At 45.0% G+C, this 16008-nt stretch overlaps 1 protein-coding gene and 1 non-coding gene across 2 annotated transcripts; both read left to right on the forward strand.

The window, feature by feature from the left end:
• The first annotated feature begins 697 nt into the window (after positions 1-697).
• On the forward strand, positions 698-14144 carry LOC139239973 (histone H2B 1/2-like). The gene is made up of 2 exons (XM_070868429.1): positions 698-1064; positions 14071-14144. The coding sequence occupies exons 1-2, from the start codon at positions 698-700 to the stop codon at positions 14142-14144; spliced, it is 441 nt and encodes a 146-aa protein (XP_070724530.1).
• trnas-gcu (transfer RNA serine (anticodon GCU)) lies at positions 6042-6123 on the forward strand. Its single transcript has one exon. It is a non-coding gene; the product is annotated as a tRNA-Ser (tRNA).
• Positions 14145-16008: the final 1864 nt, after the last annotated feature.

Consider the following 16008-nt stretch of genomic DNA (forward strand, 5'->3'; position numbering starts at 1 on the left):
CCATGATTTCTCCATGGAGCAGGTGTCCTTGTGTCTCTCCAGGTTGGATGATCAGTTGAAGATTCGTCCACACACAGAACACGTGTAGCTTCTCACCGCTGTGAATGGTGTGATGTTTTTCAGGCTGTGTATCTGGTTGAAGCTCTTTCCACAGTCAGTGCACTGGAACATGCTCACTCGGATAGGGTATGTGTGTGTCGCTGCTTTTCCAGTCACACTGATGTTTGAAATATTTTCCTACAGACAGAACAGAAAAATGTTTCTGCTTCCACATTCAAAGGCCGATGGTATTCATCATTTCCAGCTAACATGGTTGGATACAGTGTGCAGAGTGAGAATAAAATCAATGAGCTGCTGATTTTCTCTGCTGGTCACTGGGCCTTTTGTGCTGGCCCAATAGGGTGAACCCGGGCTGGCCCAAAAGGGTTAACCCGGACTGGCCCAATAGGGTGAGCCTGGGCTGGCCCAATAGGGTTAGCCTGGGCTGGGCTGGCCCAATAGGGTGAGGCGTGCTGGCCCAAGGTCATCAGGCAACTATCAGAACAACAATGCTCCCTTTCAGGGGCCACGGAGCTTACATAAACATGTGACCAATGAAACTGACAGACATCCCGAAGCCCCTCCCATCCTTTGTCACTGCACAAAGGACCGTGCATGCGCCGTGAGACCGCCCTGACCAATATGGCGGCCGCTGAGCATGCTCCCACCACCAGTTACTGCCAAGAAAGGCGCCAAGAAAACGTTCACTAACACAACACCGAAGAGCGGCAAGAAGCGCAGACAGTCAAGGAAGGAGAGTTACTCCATTTACATCTACAAAGTGATGAAGCAAGTTTACCCTGACACTGGCATATCCTCCAAGGCCATGGGCATCATGAACTCGGTTGTGAAGGATATTTTGGAGCGCATCGCTGGTGAGGCTTCCCGCCTGGTCCATTACAACAAGCGCCGCACCATCAGCTCCCGGGAGATCCAGACCACCATGCGCCTGCTGCTGCCGGGGAGCTTTCCAAGCACGCCTTGTCGGAAGGGACAAAGGCGGTGCCCAAGTACACCAGCTCCAAGTAAAACTACACGCTGGCCTGTGAGGTCAAACCCAAACACAACTGCTCTTTTAAGAGCCACCCACAACCTCTCTGAAACAGCTGCACAAACGCAGCTCCCTTTAAACTTAAATCACTAATTATTTCCTCAACAATTGTGTGCGAACCTTTGGAGTTCCAGCTATAGATTTAGTTTTGAATTCTCAGATAAACAGCTTCACTCTCAGACCTATTCATTTACACCGCCTGCCGAATTAAAAGCATGTTTAGAGGCTGAGACTCAGATTTCAGTCACACATTCTCTCTCGCAAGTACTTATCAAGTTTATTTTTCAATTCCTGTTGCGTCAGTCAGTTTATTAACCCGACACTCTCCGAAATGGAACAATCCAGAATGGGAGTTCTTACAGAGACCAGAACCGGGTCAGTTTGATCACTCTGTCTAATATGTCCTTACTATATAGTATAAATGTAGACGAGGCCCATACTTAAGAGAAGGTCGCTCTGTGACCAGTAATATTTATTAGCCAGCACTGAAGTGATGAATGTGGGTGGAGCTTCCCCTTTTATACCTGAAAGTCCAGGTTAGGAGTGTCTCCCACAAGTTCACCCCCTTGTGGTCAATGTTCTCACGGTGTACAACTTAGGTCTGTTTATACATGGGTTACAATGACAGTTGAATACATGACATCACCTCTCCCCAAAGTCTGATTGCGATCACAGGTTAAGTCTCTGGTGGTTTCCGCTCCCTTGTACAGCGCCTGAGTTGGGGATCCAGTTGTTGGGCGTTAGCCTGAGTGACTGCTGTTTGCGGTGCCTCGGCCTGTCCGGAATGCCCACAGTGACTGGGCTCTCCTCCGCTTGGTTCTTGTGTTCGGTCACCTGTGGAGGAGTGAACTCGATATCGTGTTCTTCCTCTGCTTCTTCTATGGGGTTGCTGAACCTCTTTTTTATTTGATCCACGTGTTTGCGGCAGATTTTTCCATTGTTAAGTTTAACGATCAGAATCCTATTCCCCTCTTTGGCAATCACAGTGCCTGCGAGACATTTAAGCCCTGCAGCGTAGTTGAGGACAAAGGCAGGGTCATTGACATCAATACATCGCGCCCTCGCATTCCCATCATGGTAGTCACATTGTGACTGGCGCCTGCCCTCAACAATTTATTTCATGGTGGGGTGCATAAGGGATAACATGGTTTTGAGCGTCCATTTCATTAGCAGCTCTGCGAGTGGAACCCCTGTGAGCGAGTATGGTCGGGATCTATTGGCCAACAGGAGACATGATAAGCGGCTTTGCAGGGAACCGCCTTGGATTCTGAGCATCCCCTGTTTGATTATCTGCACTGCTCGTTCCGCCTGACCATTTGAGGCCGGCTGGAACGGTGCCGTTCTGACATGGTTATTACCAATTCCAGCCATGAAGTCCTGGAATTCAATGCTTGCAAAGCACTGGCCATTGACCAAGACGTCCGGTAGACCATGGGTGGCGAACATTGCACGTCGACTTTCCATCATGGCCGAGGATGTGCTTGAATTGAGAATGTGACACTTGATCCATTTGGAGTAGGCGTCTACTACAACCAAAAACATTTTTCTCATGAAAGGACCTGCGTAGTCCACATGGATGCGTGACCATGGTTTGGCGGCCCAGGACCAGTGACTAAGGGGGGGCGTCCCTGGGCGCATTGCCCAGCTGGGCACACGTGTTGCATCTGTGAACACAAAGTTCCAGGTCTGCATCTATCCCTGGCCACCAAACGTGTAAGCTGGCAATTGCCTTCATTATGACAACGCCCGGGTTCTCATTGTGGAGTTCTCTGATGAACATCTCTCTGCCCATCTGGGGCATGACTACACAGTTTCCCCATAGTAGGCAATCGGCCTAAATCGAGAGTTTATCCTTGTGCCTGTGAAATGGTTTGAATTCCTCAGAGAATGCCCCGTACATGGCTGCCCAGTCCCCATTCAGGACACAGGACTGCTAATGTAGAGTGCTCTGCACGCATGGGTTCGAATCCCATCCTCGTCGTCGTTGTGTTACAGCTTTGATTTCCCGGGTCGTGTTGTCAATCACATTTAACCTCTTCACCAAATTTCCCTTTTACTGACACGGATGGTGTACTTTGTTCATGTCATCTCATGTCTCAAATTAATAATATAATAGTCAAGAGGATAATATTTGAAGGACGATGGAGAGGGGGTCTAATTAGGTAGGTCTCTGAGGGACAGCACAAGCACGATGTGCCGAAGATCTTTTCTCACTACCGTCAGAATCTGAGAGCTACGCTCTTCACCGTCGGCGGCTCGTTGGTCTAGCTGTACGATTATCGCTTAGGAATGAGCACATTTGAAATGCGAGAGATCTCGGGCTCAATCCCGGACGAGCCCCGCCATTGTTTACTCAAAGTTCCGCTTCTCACAGCCGCTTGACATGTGAGAAATCAGACATCTTTCACGTTAAAACGCGTGATTTTGCGCTGATGATCCCTTAGCGTCCAAATCCCAAAGCAAAGAGAACCCCGCCAAACTGAGTATAGTTAATGTTTCTCAGAGGTGCTCGGCTCTGTGACTCGTTGGATAACCTAAACGCTTGTTTTGTTCAGGCCAATACTTGATCAGTATATCTTCCTCTCTGTACGCATAAGCTCACCTCAATTGGGATAAGCATACATTCAGCGTCAATCTCTACATCTGCCCTGAATATGAGTGCGTCCTGTTTCTCTGGAGCTGAAAAGATGAGAGAAGCTGGCTTTTGAATTAGACCCTTGGCTGCCGAATTCAAAGCGGACAGGAAATCAATCCGGGCTGGCAAAGCTGCCTGGTCTGATTAAAAGGCGGTGACACCCTATATTGTCGGCATGTTCTCGTCTTCAGACCTCAACATTAGGTTCAACGTATCGGATCAAAAGCACCGCACTCATTGTCTGGTAATGGTTCTGCTATTCCCACTAACACCTCCTCTGGACCATCCTTTGTTAAGTTATTGCCCGATTACCACCAACTTTGCCGTTTCCCATTATGCCATTTATTATTTAATCACTCCTGCGTTCCACTGTATCACAGACGTTTCCATTTGACCTTTCTCGCTGCGTATTTTTTCCAGGCGCTATTTTTGTTGAAATAATCTGTAATCTTTAACTTTTTCATGAAATATCGGAATGATTATCCGACAGAACGTGAAACCGGATTCTTCCTCCACAGAATCTGCACGACCTGTCGAGTTTTACATATTTATCTGTTTTTATTGATTCTATTTCCGTGTCCCTTTTAAGGGGATGTGCTCTCTGTCCGAGATCATTCTCTGTCTGTTTAAAATGGTGTGCTATCAGACCCGCATCATTCTGTGTCTGTTTAAAAGTGATGTGCTGTCTGTCCCGGATTTCCAATTTCAAATTTCAAAAACTGCCTTTGGAGGTTGCAGGAATTTTAGTTTGTTTGTGTGTTTGTGTAAGCCAGATTGTGTGCAAACGTGCTGTGCGATCTTACTGCCATGTGAGAAAAATGCATTACATGCAACTTGAAACCGTACTGATTTGATTGAACACTCCTTCGTGGACTGTCTGACGGTAGAAGAATCTGCAGTGGGATTTTGCTATTCCACATCTGAAAGAAGGGAAAATACACAAGTAAGAAATATAACGATTTTAGCCAGGGCTTGCGTGTGGGCTGTGTGATTTGACGACATCCTCCATCCTTATTTTCAAATTCAAATCAAATCAAACCAAGACAAGACAAGACAAGACATGACTGACTTTGTTTATACATATATAAATATGTGTATATTTATATGTAATCCCAAATTTTTTACTTCCAAAAGAAATATGCTTTTTCTGTTCAGCCTGCACCGGGCTCCATTACATTTGACCTCTTTCACAGCACAAGCAGCTGCTGTCTGATCCAGCAGAAAGACACACGCGACTTTAAAATATCACCTTTGTAGCCCACATCTTCCCTCGTGACTTGTCTTCCACCATGGGCTTACTGTGTTTGGGCAATGATTGACTGCACACCTCATTTCCAATGAAATTCTTCCAGTCACACAGCCTTCCTTCAATCAAAAAATATATAGATTATGAATCAATTATTTATTTATTTAAAACTACTCAAATTGAATTTAAAAAAATTAAATGCATTTATTTTCTTAAAATGTTAAATATATATATATTTCAATCTGGGCTAGTTTGACGTCCCTCCCTCCTTCCTGCCTGTGGCTTCAATAACCGTCTCTGCCCCGCGTGGTCCTGAGGCCCAATACACAATTGCCTTCAGGGATGATAGAAATCTCAAGTTATTCTTTTAAAAGAGAACTGCTGTCAGTCAAGGGTCATTCTGCAACTGGGTAAAAGCGATGTTCTTGCAGTTCCGGATCATTCTGTGTATGTTTAAACGGGCTGGTTGTCAGTTCCGGTTCATAATCTTTCCCTTTGAAACGGATTTTCTCATAAACCCGGGTCATCATGTATAGTTTGAGAAGGAGTATGATTTCAGCTGCAATGACCGAATTGTTAAACTGTTGTGTTTCAATTTACATTGGGCTTGCCTGCGCCGATGCGCACCCAGATCGCCGTGCATCTGTTCATTCACTCGAAATATGCTCATCTTTTCCTAAATCCAGTCCTTGATATTGCAGTTGCCCCGAATCTGCTATCAATATACACAATAACACAATGGATGGTGTTGGCAGCGACCGCGTGGCCTAATGGATAAGGCGTCTGACTTCGATTATAACCGCGAAGATTGCAGATTCGCGTTCAACTGAGCTTGCTGCGTGAAATTTTACTTTTTTTGTTGTGATTCTGCCGAGAAACCAACCATCTCTTCCAGTCACTCACCTGAAGTAAAGGAAGTCTGTTTGCTTAAAGAATCTCATGACATGTTTTCATCATTGTCGATTTGCATGCACGGGCAGAGCAAGCTGTGAAGTGGACTTTCTTGCACATTATTTTTGTTTGGATACAAAAAGCAGGAGATTGAATGGCTGACGACACGCTGTACATGTGACGAGGTGGCCGAGAGATTAAGGCGATGGACTGCTGATCCATTGTGCTCTGCACGCATGGGTTCGAATCCCATCGTCGTCGTTGGCTTACAGCTTTGATCTCGTTTTGTCATTCAAATTTAACCTCATCGCCAAATTCCCCTTTTGCTTACAAGGATGCTGTACTTTGCTCATGTCATGTCTCAAATTAATAATATATTCGTCAAAAGGAGAACAGTTGCAGGACAATGGCGAGGGAGACTAATTCGATAGGTTTCTGAGGGACAGCACAAGTACGATGGGCCCAATATCTTTTCTCACTCCCGTCAGAATCTGAGAGATGCGCTTTTCACTGTCGGCAGCTCGTTGGTCTACGGGTATGAATCTCGCTTAGGAATGATCAGATTTGAAATGTGAGAGGTCTCGGGCCAAATCCCGGTCGAGCCCCGCCATGTTTTACTCAAAGTTCCGCTTCTCACAGCCACTCGACATGTGAGAAAACAGACATATTTCACGTTAAAACGTGTGATTTTGCGCCGGTGTTCGCTTAGCATCCAAATCCCAGAGCAAAGTGAAACACGCCAAACTGAGTACAGTTAAAATATCTCAGAGGTACTCGGCTCTGTGACTCGTTGGTTAACCTAAACCCTTGTTTGGTTCCGGCCAATACTTGATCAGTATATCTTGCTGTCTGTACGCATAAGCTCACCTCAATTGGGATAAGCATACATTCAGCGTCAATCTCCACCTCTGCCCTGAATATCAGTGCGTCCTGTTTCTCTAGAGCTGAAAAGATGAGAGAAACTGCCTTTTGAATTAGTCCCTTGTCTGCCGAATTCAAAGCGGACAGGGAATCAATCCGGGCTGGCAAAGCTGCCTGGTCTGGTTCAAAGGCGGTGACACCCTATATTGCCTGGTCATGGTTCTGTTATCCCCACTAACACCTCCTCTGGACCATCCTTTGTTACGTTATTGCCCGATTACCACCCACTTTGCCTTTTTCCATTGTGCCATTTATTATTTAATCACTCCTGTGTTCCACTGAATCACAGACGTTCCCATTTGACCTTTCTCGCTGCGTATTTTTTCCAGGCGCTATTTTTGTTGAAAAAATCTGTAATCTTTAACTTTTTCCTAAAATATCGGAATGATTATCCGACAGAACGTGAAACCGGATTCTTCCTCCACAGAATCTGCACGACCTGTCGAGTTTTACATATTTATCTGTTTTTATTCATTCTATTTCCGTGTCCCTTTTAAAGGGATATGCTGTCTGTCCGAGATCATTCTCTGTCTCTTTAAAATGGTGTGCTATCAGACACGCATCATTCTGTGCCTGTTTAAAAGTGATGTACTGTCTGTCCCGGATTTCCAATTTCAAATTTCAAAAACTGCCTTTGGAGGGTGCAGGAATTTTAGTTTGTTTGTGTGTTTGTGTAAGCCAGAGTGTGTGCAAACGTGCTGTGCGATCTTACTGTCATGTGAGAAAAATGCATTACATGCAACTTGAAACCGGACTGATTTGATTGAACACTCCTTCCTGGACTGTCTGACGGTAGAAGAATCTGCTGTGGGATTTTGCTATTCCACATCTGAAAGAAGGGAAAATACACAAGTAAGAAATATAGCGATTTTAGCCAGGGCTTGCGTGTGGGTTGTATGATATGACGACATCCTCCATCCTTATTTTCAAATTCAAATCAAATCAAACCAAGACAAGACAAGACAAGACATGACTGACTGACTGACTTTGTTTATACATGTATAAATATGTGTATATTTATATGTAATCCCAAATTTTGAACTTCCAAATGAAATATGCTTTTTCTGTTCCGCCTGCACCGGGCTCTATTGCACTTGACCTCTTTCACAGCACAAGCAGCTGCTGTCAGATCAAGTAGAAAGACACACGCGACTTTAAAAGATCGCCTTGTAGCCCACATCTTCCCTCGTGACTTGTCTTCCACCATGAGCTGACTGTGTTTGGGCAATGATTGACTGCACACCTCATTTCCAATGAAATTCTTCCAGTCACACAGCCTTCCTTTAAACAAAAAATATATAGATTATGAATCAATTATTTATTTATTTAAAACAACTCAAATTCAATTTTTTAAATGTAAAATTTAAATGCATTTATTTTCTTTAAATGTTAAATATATATATATTTCAATCTGGGCTGGTTTTACGTCCCTCCCACCTTCCTGCCTGTGGCTTCAATAACCGTTTCTGCCCCGCGTGGTCCTGAGGCCTAATACACAATTACCTTCAGGGATGATAGAAATCTCACTTTATTCTTTTAAAAGATAACTGCTGTCAGTCAAGGGTCATTCTGCAACTGGGTAAAAGCGATGTCCTTGCAGTTCCGGATCATTCTGTGTATGTTTAAACGGGCTGGTTGTCAGTTCCGGTTCATAATCTTTCCCTTTGAAACGGATTTTCTCATAAACCCGGGTCATCCTGTATAGTTTGAGAAGGAGTATGATTTCAGCTGCAATGACCGAATTGTTAAACTGTTGTGTTTCAATTTACATTGGGCTTGCCTGCGCCGATGCGCACCCAGATCGCCGTGCATCTGTTCATTCACTCGAAATATGCTCATCTTTTCCGAAATCTAGTCCTTGATATGTAATCCCAAATCTTGAACTTCCAAAATAAATATGCTTTTTCTGTTCCGCCTGCACCGGGCTCTATTATATTTGACGTCTTTCACAGCACAAGCAGCGGCTGTCAGATCCAGCAGAAAGACACACGCGACTTTAAAAGATCGCCTTTGTAGCCCACATCTTCCCTCGTGACTTGTCTTCCACCATGGGCTTACTGTGTTTGGGTAATGATTGACTGCACACCTCATTTCCAGCAACTCAAATTCAATTTTTTTTAGATGAAATTTAAATGCATTTATTTTCTTAAAATGTTCAATATATATATATTTCAGTCTGGGCTGGTTTTACGTCCCTCCCTCCTTCCTGCTTGTTTATCACCTGTGGCTTCAATAACCGTCTCTGCCCCGCGTGGTCCTGAGGCCCAATACACAATTGCCTTCAGGGATGATAGAAATCTCACTTTATTCTTTTAAAAGAGAACTGCTGTCAGTCAAGTGTCATTCTGCATCTGGGTAAAAGCGATCTCCTTGCAGTGCCCGATCATTCTGTGTCTATTTAAACGGGCTGGTTGTCAGTTCCGGTTCATAATCTTTAACTTTGAAACGGATTTTCTCATAAACCCGGGTCATCCTGTATTGTTTGGGCTTGCCTGCGCCGGTGCGCACCCAGATCTCCGTGCATCTGTTCATTCACTCGAAATATGCTCATCTTTTCCTAAATCCAGTCCTTGATATTGCAGTGGCCCCGAATTTGCTCGCAATATAAACAACAACACAATGGATGGTGTTGGCAGAGGACGCGTGACCCAATGGATAAGATGTATGATTTTGATTATAACCGCGAAGTTATCAGAAGATTGCAGGTTCGAGACGTGCTGCGGTCATCTTAGCTCGCTGTGTGAAATTTTACATTCTTTGTTGTGATTCTGCCGAGAAACCAACCGTCTCTTCCAGTCACTCACCTGAAGTAAAGGAAGGCTGATTGCTTAAATAATCTAATGACACGTTTTAATCTTTGTCGATCTGCATGCAAGGGCAGAGCAAGCTGTGAAGTGGACTTTCTTGCACATTATTTTTGTTTGGATACACAAAGCAAGAGATTGCATGGCTGACGATGTTTTGAAGCAGAGACGGTTTGGCCGAGAGGTTAAGGTGATGGACTGCTAATGCGCTCTGTGCAATGGGTGCGAATCCCATTCTCGTCATCATTGTCTTACAGCTTTGACCTTCCTGGTCGTTTTGTCATTCACATTTAACTTCATCGCCAAATTCCCCTTTTACTTGCAATGATGCTGTACTTTGCTCATGTCATGTCTCAAATTAATAATATATTCGTAAAAAGGATAACATTTGTAGGACGATGGAGAGGGGGACGAATTAGATAGTTCTCTGAGGGACAGCACAAGCACGATGGGCCTAATATATTTTCTCACTACCGTCAGAATATGAGAGCTGCACTCCTTACTGTCGGCGGCTCGTTGGTCTAGGGGTATGATTCTTGCTTCGGGAAAATCACATTTGATATGTGAGAGGTTCGCCGACGAGCCCCGCCATTTGTTACTCAAAGTTCCATTTCTCACAGCCGGTCGACATGTGAGAAAACAAACATATTTAACATTAAAACGTGTGATTTTGCGCCGATGTTCCCACAGCATCCAAATCCCAGAGCAATGATTTAATCCCCTTCCCAATGAATACTGCGGACAGACATGGTCACCTTGGTAACTGAATGGTCATTCTGTCATTACTTTCTAAACAATAGCACACAAGAAAATGGGTCATCAATAAATGGTAACTGAATTAAACACTCTGCAATTGCATTGTAAATAATAGGAAATAAAATGCTGGATGATCGCTGGTGCAGAAAGTAGCTTATCTCTCGCAAAGTTTAGGAATGATGTGTTTTGTTTACACACACACACACACGCACATAGCAACGACCCTGTGTGAATTTTTTTCAGTTGTTCTACTTACCCTGAGGCAATTTATTTCTTACCACTTTAGGAACCTGCGGGAAGCCATTCGGCGGTGTTTGCTGTGTCAGTATCTCAAGAGGTTGCGCGCCGTTGCTCCTCCCACTGCCCGGGGGAATGGGGCAGCTATTTAAAGGGACAGGGACTCTCTTTTCTCTGCCTATTTATACTTAAAGGATCAGCCCAGTTTATCTCAGAGTGTTGGCGGACTTCACTAACCGAGCTCCCATTAACATTCGCTCCCTTCTGTATTGTCCTGTGATTGTAAAGCTGTCTATTCGAGTGACTTGAGTCTTTCGAAAATGCCACATTGTTTTTATAATCCATTTGACTTGCTTGTTTAATTTGGAAAAATTTCAGAATTGTGCAGTGTGACGAAGGTTTTGTTTAAAGGTGGAGTAAAATGTGTTTCAAAATATTCTTTCCAACCCTCCCTCAACCCCCCAAATTTTAGAACACTCTGCAATACTGACTGGGAAGTTCCCAAGTTCGGTCCTTGGTCTGGGCTGTTAGTTGTTCTCAGCCAATGCAGCAGTTCAGGGGTTATAATTGTCCTCATAACCACTGGGCGAAATATGAGTAAAAATTAGCCACTACCCTTGCTCTTGATACTGATCCAGTGACATCAATTTGGAGGTTTGTGGATGTCATTTGGAGGTTGGATTGGATTCGGCTCTGATGACTACCACGGTGGAAATCCTGCTGACATTCTCTGAGTCGACTGATGGTGAAGCACCAGAGGTTAACACATTTCTGTGGATTTAACCCAGCCAGATTCAGCACTTCCTGGAGAAAGTAACTCGCAGTTGATTTTAGACCGTAAGGATGGAGGGAGAGTGTCTAGAATAAGGCTTTTACATATTTGGAGGGACAGGAGGGGACAGAATGTCCTATAGAATCTAGATTTGTTTATTCTGAATTTATATCCTGTACTTAAATTAACAACTTTTGTAACATACATTTGCAGGGTATTAGAATGGGAGGATCTGCAACTTGGTAACTCAAACCAAACATCACATCAAGATTTGAGAGATTCACCAGATTCATCAGGATAACCTTATCATCAGCCTTTGGAAAAACAACAATCAGAGCGCTGAGAAACAGTACACATGTTCTGTGCGTGGATAGAACTTCAACCATTCGTCAACCTCTCAGACTCTTGTGCCCAGCTGACTAAATACTGTAAATGTGGGGACTGTGGGAATCGATGCAGATGTGCGTTGGGTGGAAACACATCAGGGAGAGGTCATTTACCAGCTGAGTGTGGAAAGAGATTCAGTCTCTCATCTCACCAACTGACATTCGAGGATGAGATAACAGAGTTTCTCCAGTGAATATAGAGCTGTGTTATTGGGCCATGATGTTTTTACTTGTTCATCTAGTTGACTGTAAACCTTTGCCAATTAGTTGATGTGATCAGTTTAATTGTAGATATTTAAAAAAATACATTTACTGTGTGGATTCAAATTTAAATTGAAACCAGCTTTGCAGGGGTGACACTCTACTCAAACATTGAAGGTGACAGAGATGCTGTGTACACCTGAAAATTCCAGTATGTGTAAGTGATTAACAGACTGGATTTTGTGTTTAGTGATCCCGGGCGTGTTAGCTAACCCTACCCTGGACATCAAGGCTGCCTGGACGGTATCGGGAACTGGAACTTGTCCTGAGAATAATCAAAGATCTGAGAAATGAAACAATCTACAGTTAGAAAGGAGTAAAGGCGCAAAATAAAGCAGTCGATAACAAGACACAAATGTGTTTCCTCTTATCATGGAGACATCAAGTATCGACACACTGTGTTATTTGAAATATCAAAATAGTAAACTCCAGCCCAGTTTTATGGGTAGGTAAGATCAGCAGAAACAAATCCCAACTCACAGAATGAACACGATTCAGTCAGGATGTGATTTACAGCAGTAATGACAGTAGAACCCAACTCCTGCAGTGACTTGCGAACTCGCAATACAAATGACTGAGTAAATCCCTTCCCACACCTCCCCAGTGTGAACTCGCTGGAGTTTCAGCAGATCAGATGACTGAGTGTAACCTTGGCCACACACAGAGCAGGTGAATGGTCTCTCCCCAGTGTGACTGCGATGATGGATTTCTAGATCAGTCGGGGAACTGAATCCCTTTCCCAGAGTCTTCTCATTTCCATGATTTCTCCGTGGAGCAGATGTACTTGTCTCTCCCCAGTTTGGACGATCAGTTGAAGTTTCGTCCACACACAGAACACGTGTAGTTTCTCCCCGCTGTGAATGTTACGATGTTTTTCAGGCTGTGTAACTGGTTGAAGTTCTTTCCACAGTCAGTACTCTGGAACATTCTCACTCGGATAGGATATGTGTGTGTCGCTGCTTTTCCAGTCACATTGATGTTTGAAATATTTTCCCACAGACAGAATGAAAAATGTTTCTCCTTCCACATTGAAAGGCAGATGTTATTCATCATTTCGAGCTAACATGGTTGGGTAAGTACGCAAAGTGAGAATAATGAGCTGCTGATTTTCTCTGCTGATCCCTGGGCCTTTTGTGCTGGCCCAATAGGGTCAACCCGGGCTGGCCCAATAGGATGTGCCTGGGTGACCCAATAGGGTGAGCCCGGGCTGGCCCAATAGGATGTGCCTGGGTGACCCAATAGGGTGAGCCCGGTCTGGCCCAATAGGATGTGCCTGGGTGACCCAAAAGGGTGAGCTCGGTCTGGCCCAATAGTGTGAGCCCGGGCTGACCCAAGGAGATGAGACTGTGTTGGCCCATTAAGGTGAGCCTGGGCTGGCCAAATAGGGTTAGCTTGGGCTGGTCTGACCCAATAGGGTGAGGCATGCTGGCGCAGGTTCACCAGACGACTATCAGAACAACAAGGCTACCTTTCAGGGGCCACTGAGCTGGACATAAACATGTGACCAATCAAACTGACAGACATGCTGAAGCCCCGCCCACCCTTTGTCCCTGCACAAATGACCGTGCATGCGCCGTGAGACCGCCCTGACCAATATGGCGGCCGCTGAGCACGCTCCCACCACCAGGAGAAACAGTTTTACGCGTTGGAGTTCAGAAGGATGAGGGGTGATCTTATAGAAACATTTAAAATAATGAAAGGGATAGACAAGATAGAGGCAGAGAGGTTGTTTCCACTGGTCGGGGAGACTAGAACTAGGGGGCACAGCCTCAAAATACGGGGGAGCCAATTTAAAACCGAGTTGAGAAGGAATTTCTTCTCCCAGAGGGTTGTGAATCTGTGGAATTCTCTGCCCAAGGAAGCAGTTGAGGCTAGCTCATTGAATGTATTCAAATCACAGATAGATAGATTTTTAACCAATTAGGGAATTAAGGGTTACGGGGAGCGGGCGGGTATGTGGAGCTGATTCCACGGCCAGATCAGCCATAATCGTGTTCAATGGTTTAGCAGGCTCGAGGGGCTAGATGTCCTACTCTTGTTCCTAATTCTTATGTTCTTATGTTCTTATTAGTTACTGCCAAGAAAGGCTCCCAGAAAACAGTCACTAAAATGCCACCGAAGAGCGGCAAGAAGCGCAGAAAGTAGAGGAAGGAGAGTTACTCCATTTAGAGCTACAAAGTGACAAAGCAGGTTCACCCTGACACTGGCATCTCTTCAAGGCCATGGGCATCATGAACTCGATTGTGAACGACATTTTGGAGCTCATCGCGGGTGAGGCTTCCCGCCTGGCCCATGACAACAAGCGCCGCACCAGCAGCTCCCGGGAGATACAGACCGCCATGCGTCTGCTGCTGCCCGGGGAGCTGGCCAAGCACGCCGTGTCGGAATCGACAAAGGCGGTGCCCAAGTACACATGCTCCAAGTAAAACTGTGCGCTGTCCTGAGAGATCAAACCCAAACATAACGGCTCTTTTAAGAGCCATTCACAACTTCTCTGAAAGAGCTGCACAAACGCATCTCCCTTTAAACTTAAATCACTAATTATTTCCTGAATAAGTGTGTGAACCTTTGGAGTTCCAGCTGTAGATTTAGTTTTGAATTCTCAGATAAGCAGCTTCACTCTCAGACCTGTTCATTTACAACGCCTGCCGAATTAAAAGCATGTTTAGAAGCTGAGACTCAGATTTCAGTCACACATTCTCTCTCGCAAGTACTTATCAAAGTTATTTTTCAATTCCTGTTGCGTTAGTCCGTTTATTAACCCGACACTCCCCGCAGTATAACAATCCAGAATGGGAGTTCTTACAGAGACCAGAACCGGGGCAGTTTGAACACTCTGTCTAATATGTCCTTACTACAGACTATAAATGCACACGAGGCCCATACTTGAGAGAAGGTCACTCTGTGACCAGTGACATTTATTAGCCAGCACTGAAGTGAAGATAATGGGTGGAGCTTCCCCTTTGATACCTGAAAGTCCAGGTTAGGATTGTCCCCCACAAGTTCACCCCCTTGTGGTCAATGTTCTCACGGTGTACAACTTAGGTCAGTTTATACATGGGTTACAATGACAGTTGAATACATGACATCACCTCTCCCCAAAGTCTTATTGGGATCATTGGTTAAGTCTCTCTGGTGGTTTACGCTCCCTTGTAGAGCGCCTGAGTTGGGGATCCAGTTGTTGGACGCTGGTCTGAGTGTCTGCTGTTTATGCTGCTTCAGGCCTGTCCGGACTGCCCACAGTGACTGGGCTCTCCTCCGCTTGATTCCGATATTCGGTCACCTGTGGAGGAGTGAACTCCATATCGTGTTCTTCCTCTGCTTCTTCTATGGGGTTGCTGAACCCCCTTTTTAATTAATTCACGTGTTTGAGGCAGATTTGTCCATTGATAAGTTTAACTATCAGAATCCTATTCCCCTCTTTAGGCAATCACAGTGCCTGCGAGTTATTTAAGCCCTGCAGCGTAGTTGAGGACAAAGACAGAGTCATTGACTTCAATACATCGCACCCTCGCATTCCCGTCATGGTAGTCACATCGTGACTGGCGCCTGCTCTCAACAATTTCTTTCATGCTGGGGTGTATAATGGATAACCTGGTTTTGAGTGTCCTTTTCATTTGCAGCGCTGTGGGTGGAACACCTGTGAGCGAGTGTGGTCGGTATCTATTGGCCAACAGGAGGATGATAAGCGGCTTTGTAGGCAACACCCTTGGATTCTGAGCATTCCCTGTTTGATTATCTGCACTGCTCGTTCCACCTGACCATTTGAGGCCTGCTTGAACGGTGCCGTTCTGACATGGTTGATACCATTTCCTGCCATGAAGTCCTGGAATTCAATGCTTGTAAAGCACGGGCCATTGTCGCTGACCAAGGCGTCCGGTCGACCATGGGCAGCGAACATTGCACGTTGACTTTCTACCTTGGCGGCGAATGTGCTTGAATTGAGAATGTCACACTCGATCCATTTGAAGTAGGCGTCTACTGCAAACAAAAACATTTTTCTCATGAA

This window comes from Pristiophorus japonicus, chromosome 29 (genome assembly GCF_044704955.1).
Source record: "Pristiophorus japonicus isolate sPriJap1 chromosome 29, sPriJap1.hap1, whole genome shotgun sequence".
NCBI classification, from domain to species: domain Eukaryota; kingdom Metazoa; phylum Chordata; class Chondrichthyes; family Pristiophoridae; genus Pristiophorus; species Pristiophorus japonicus.

Bases quoted from the DNA above. Each gene is read 5' to 3' on its own strand.
- LOC139239973 (XM_070868429.1), top strand. From the start codon at position 698: ATGCTCCCACCACCAGTTACTGCCAAGAAAGGCGCCAAGAAAACGTTC. The intron at 1,065-14,070 runs GTAAAACTACAC...TGTTCTTATTAG, and splicing joins CCCAAGTACACCAGCTCCAA to TTACTGCCAAGAAAGGCTCC.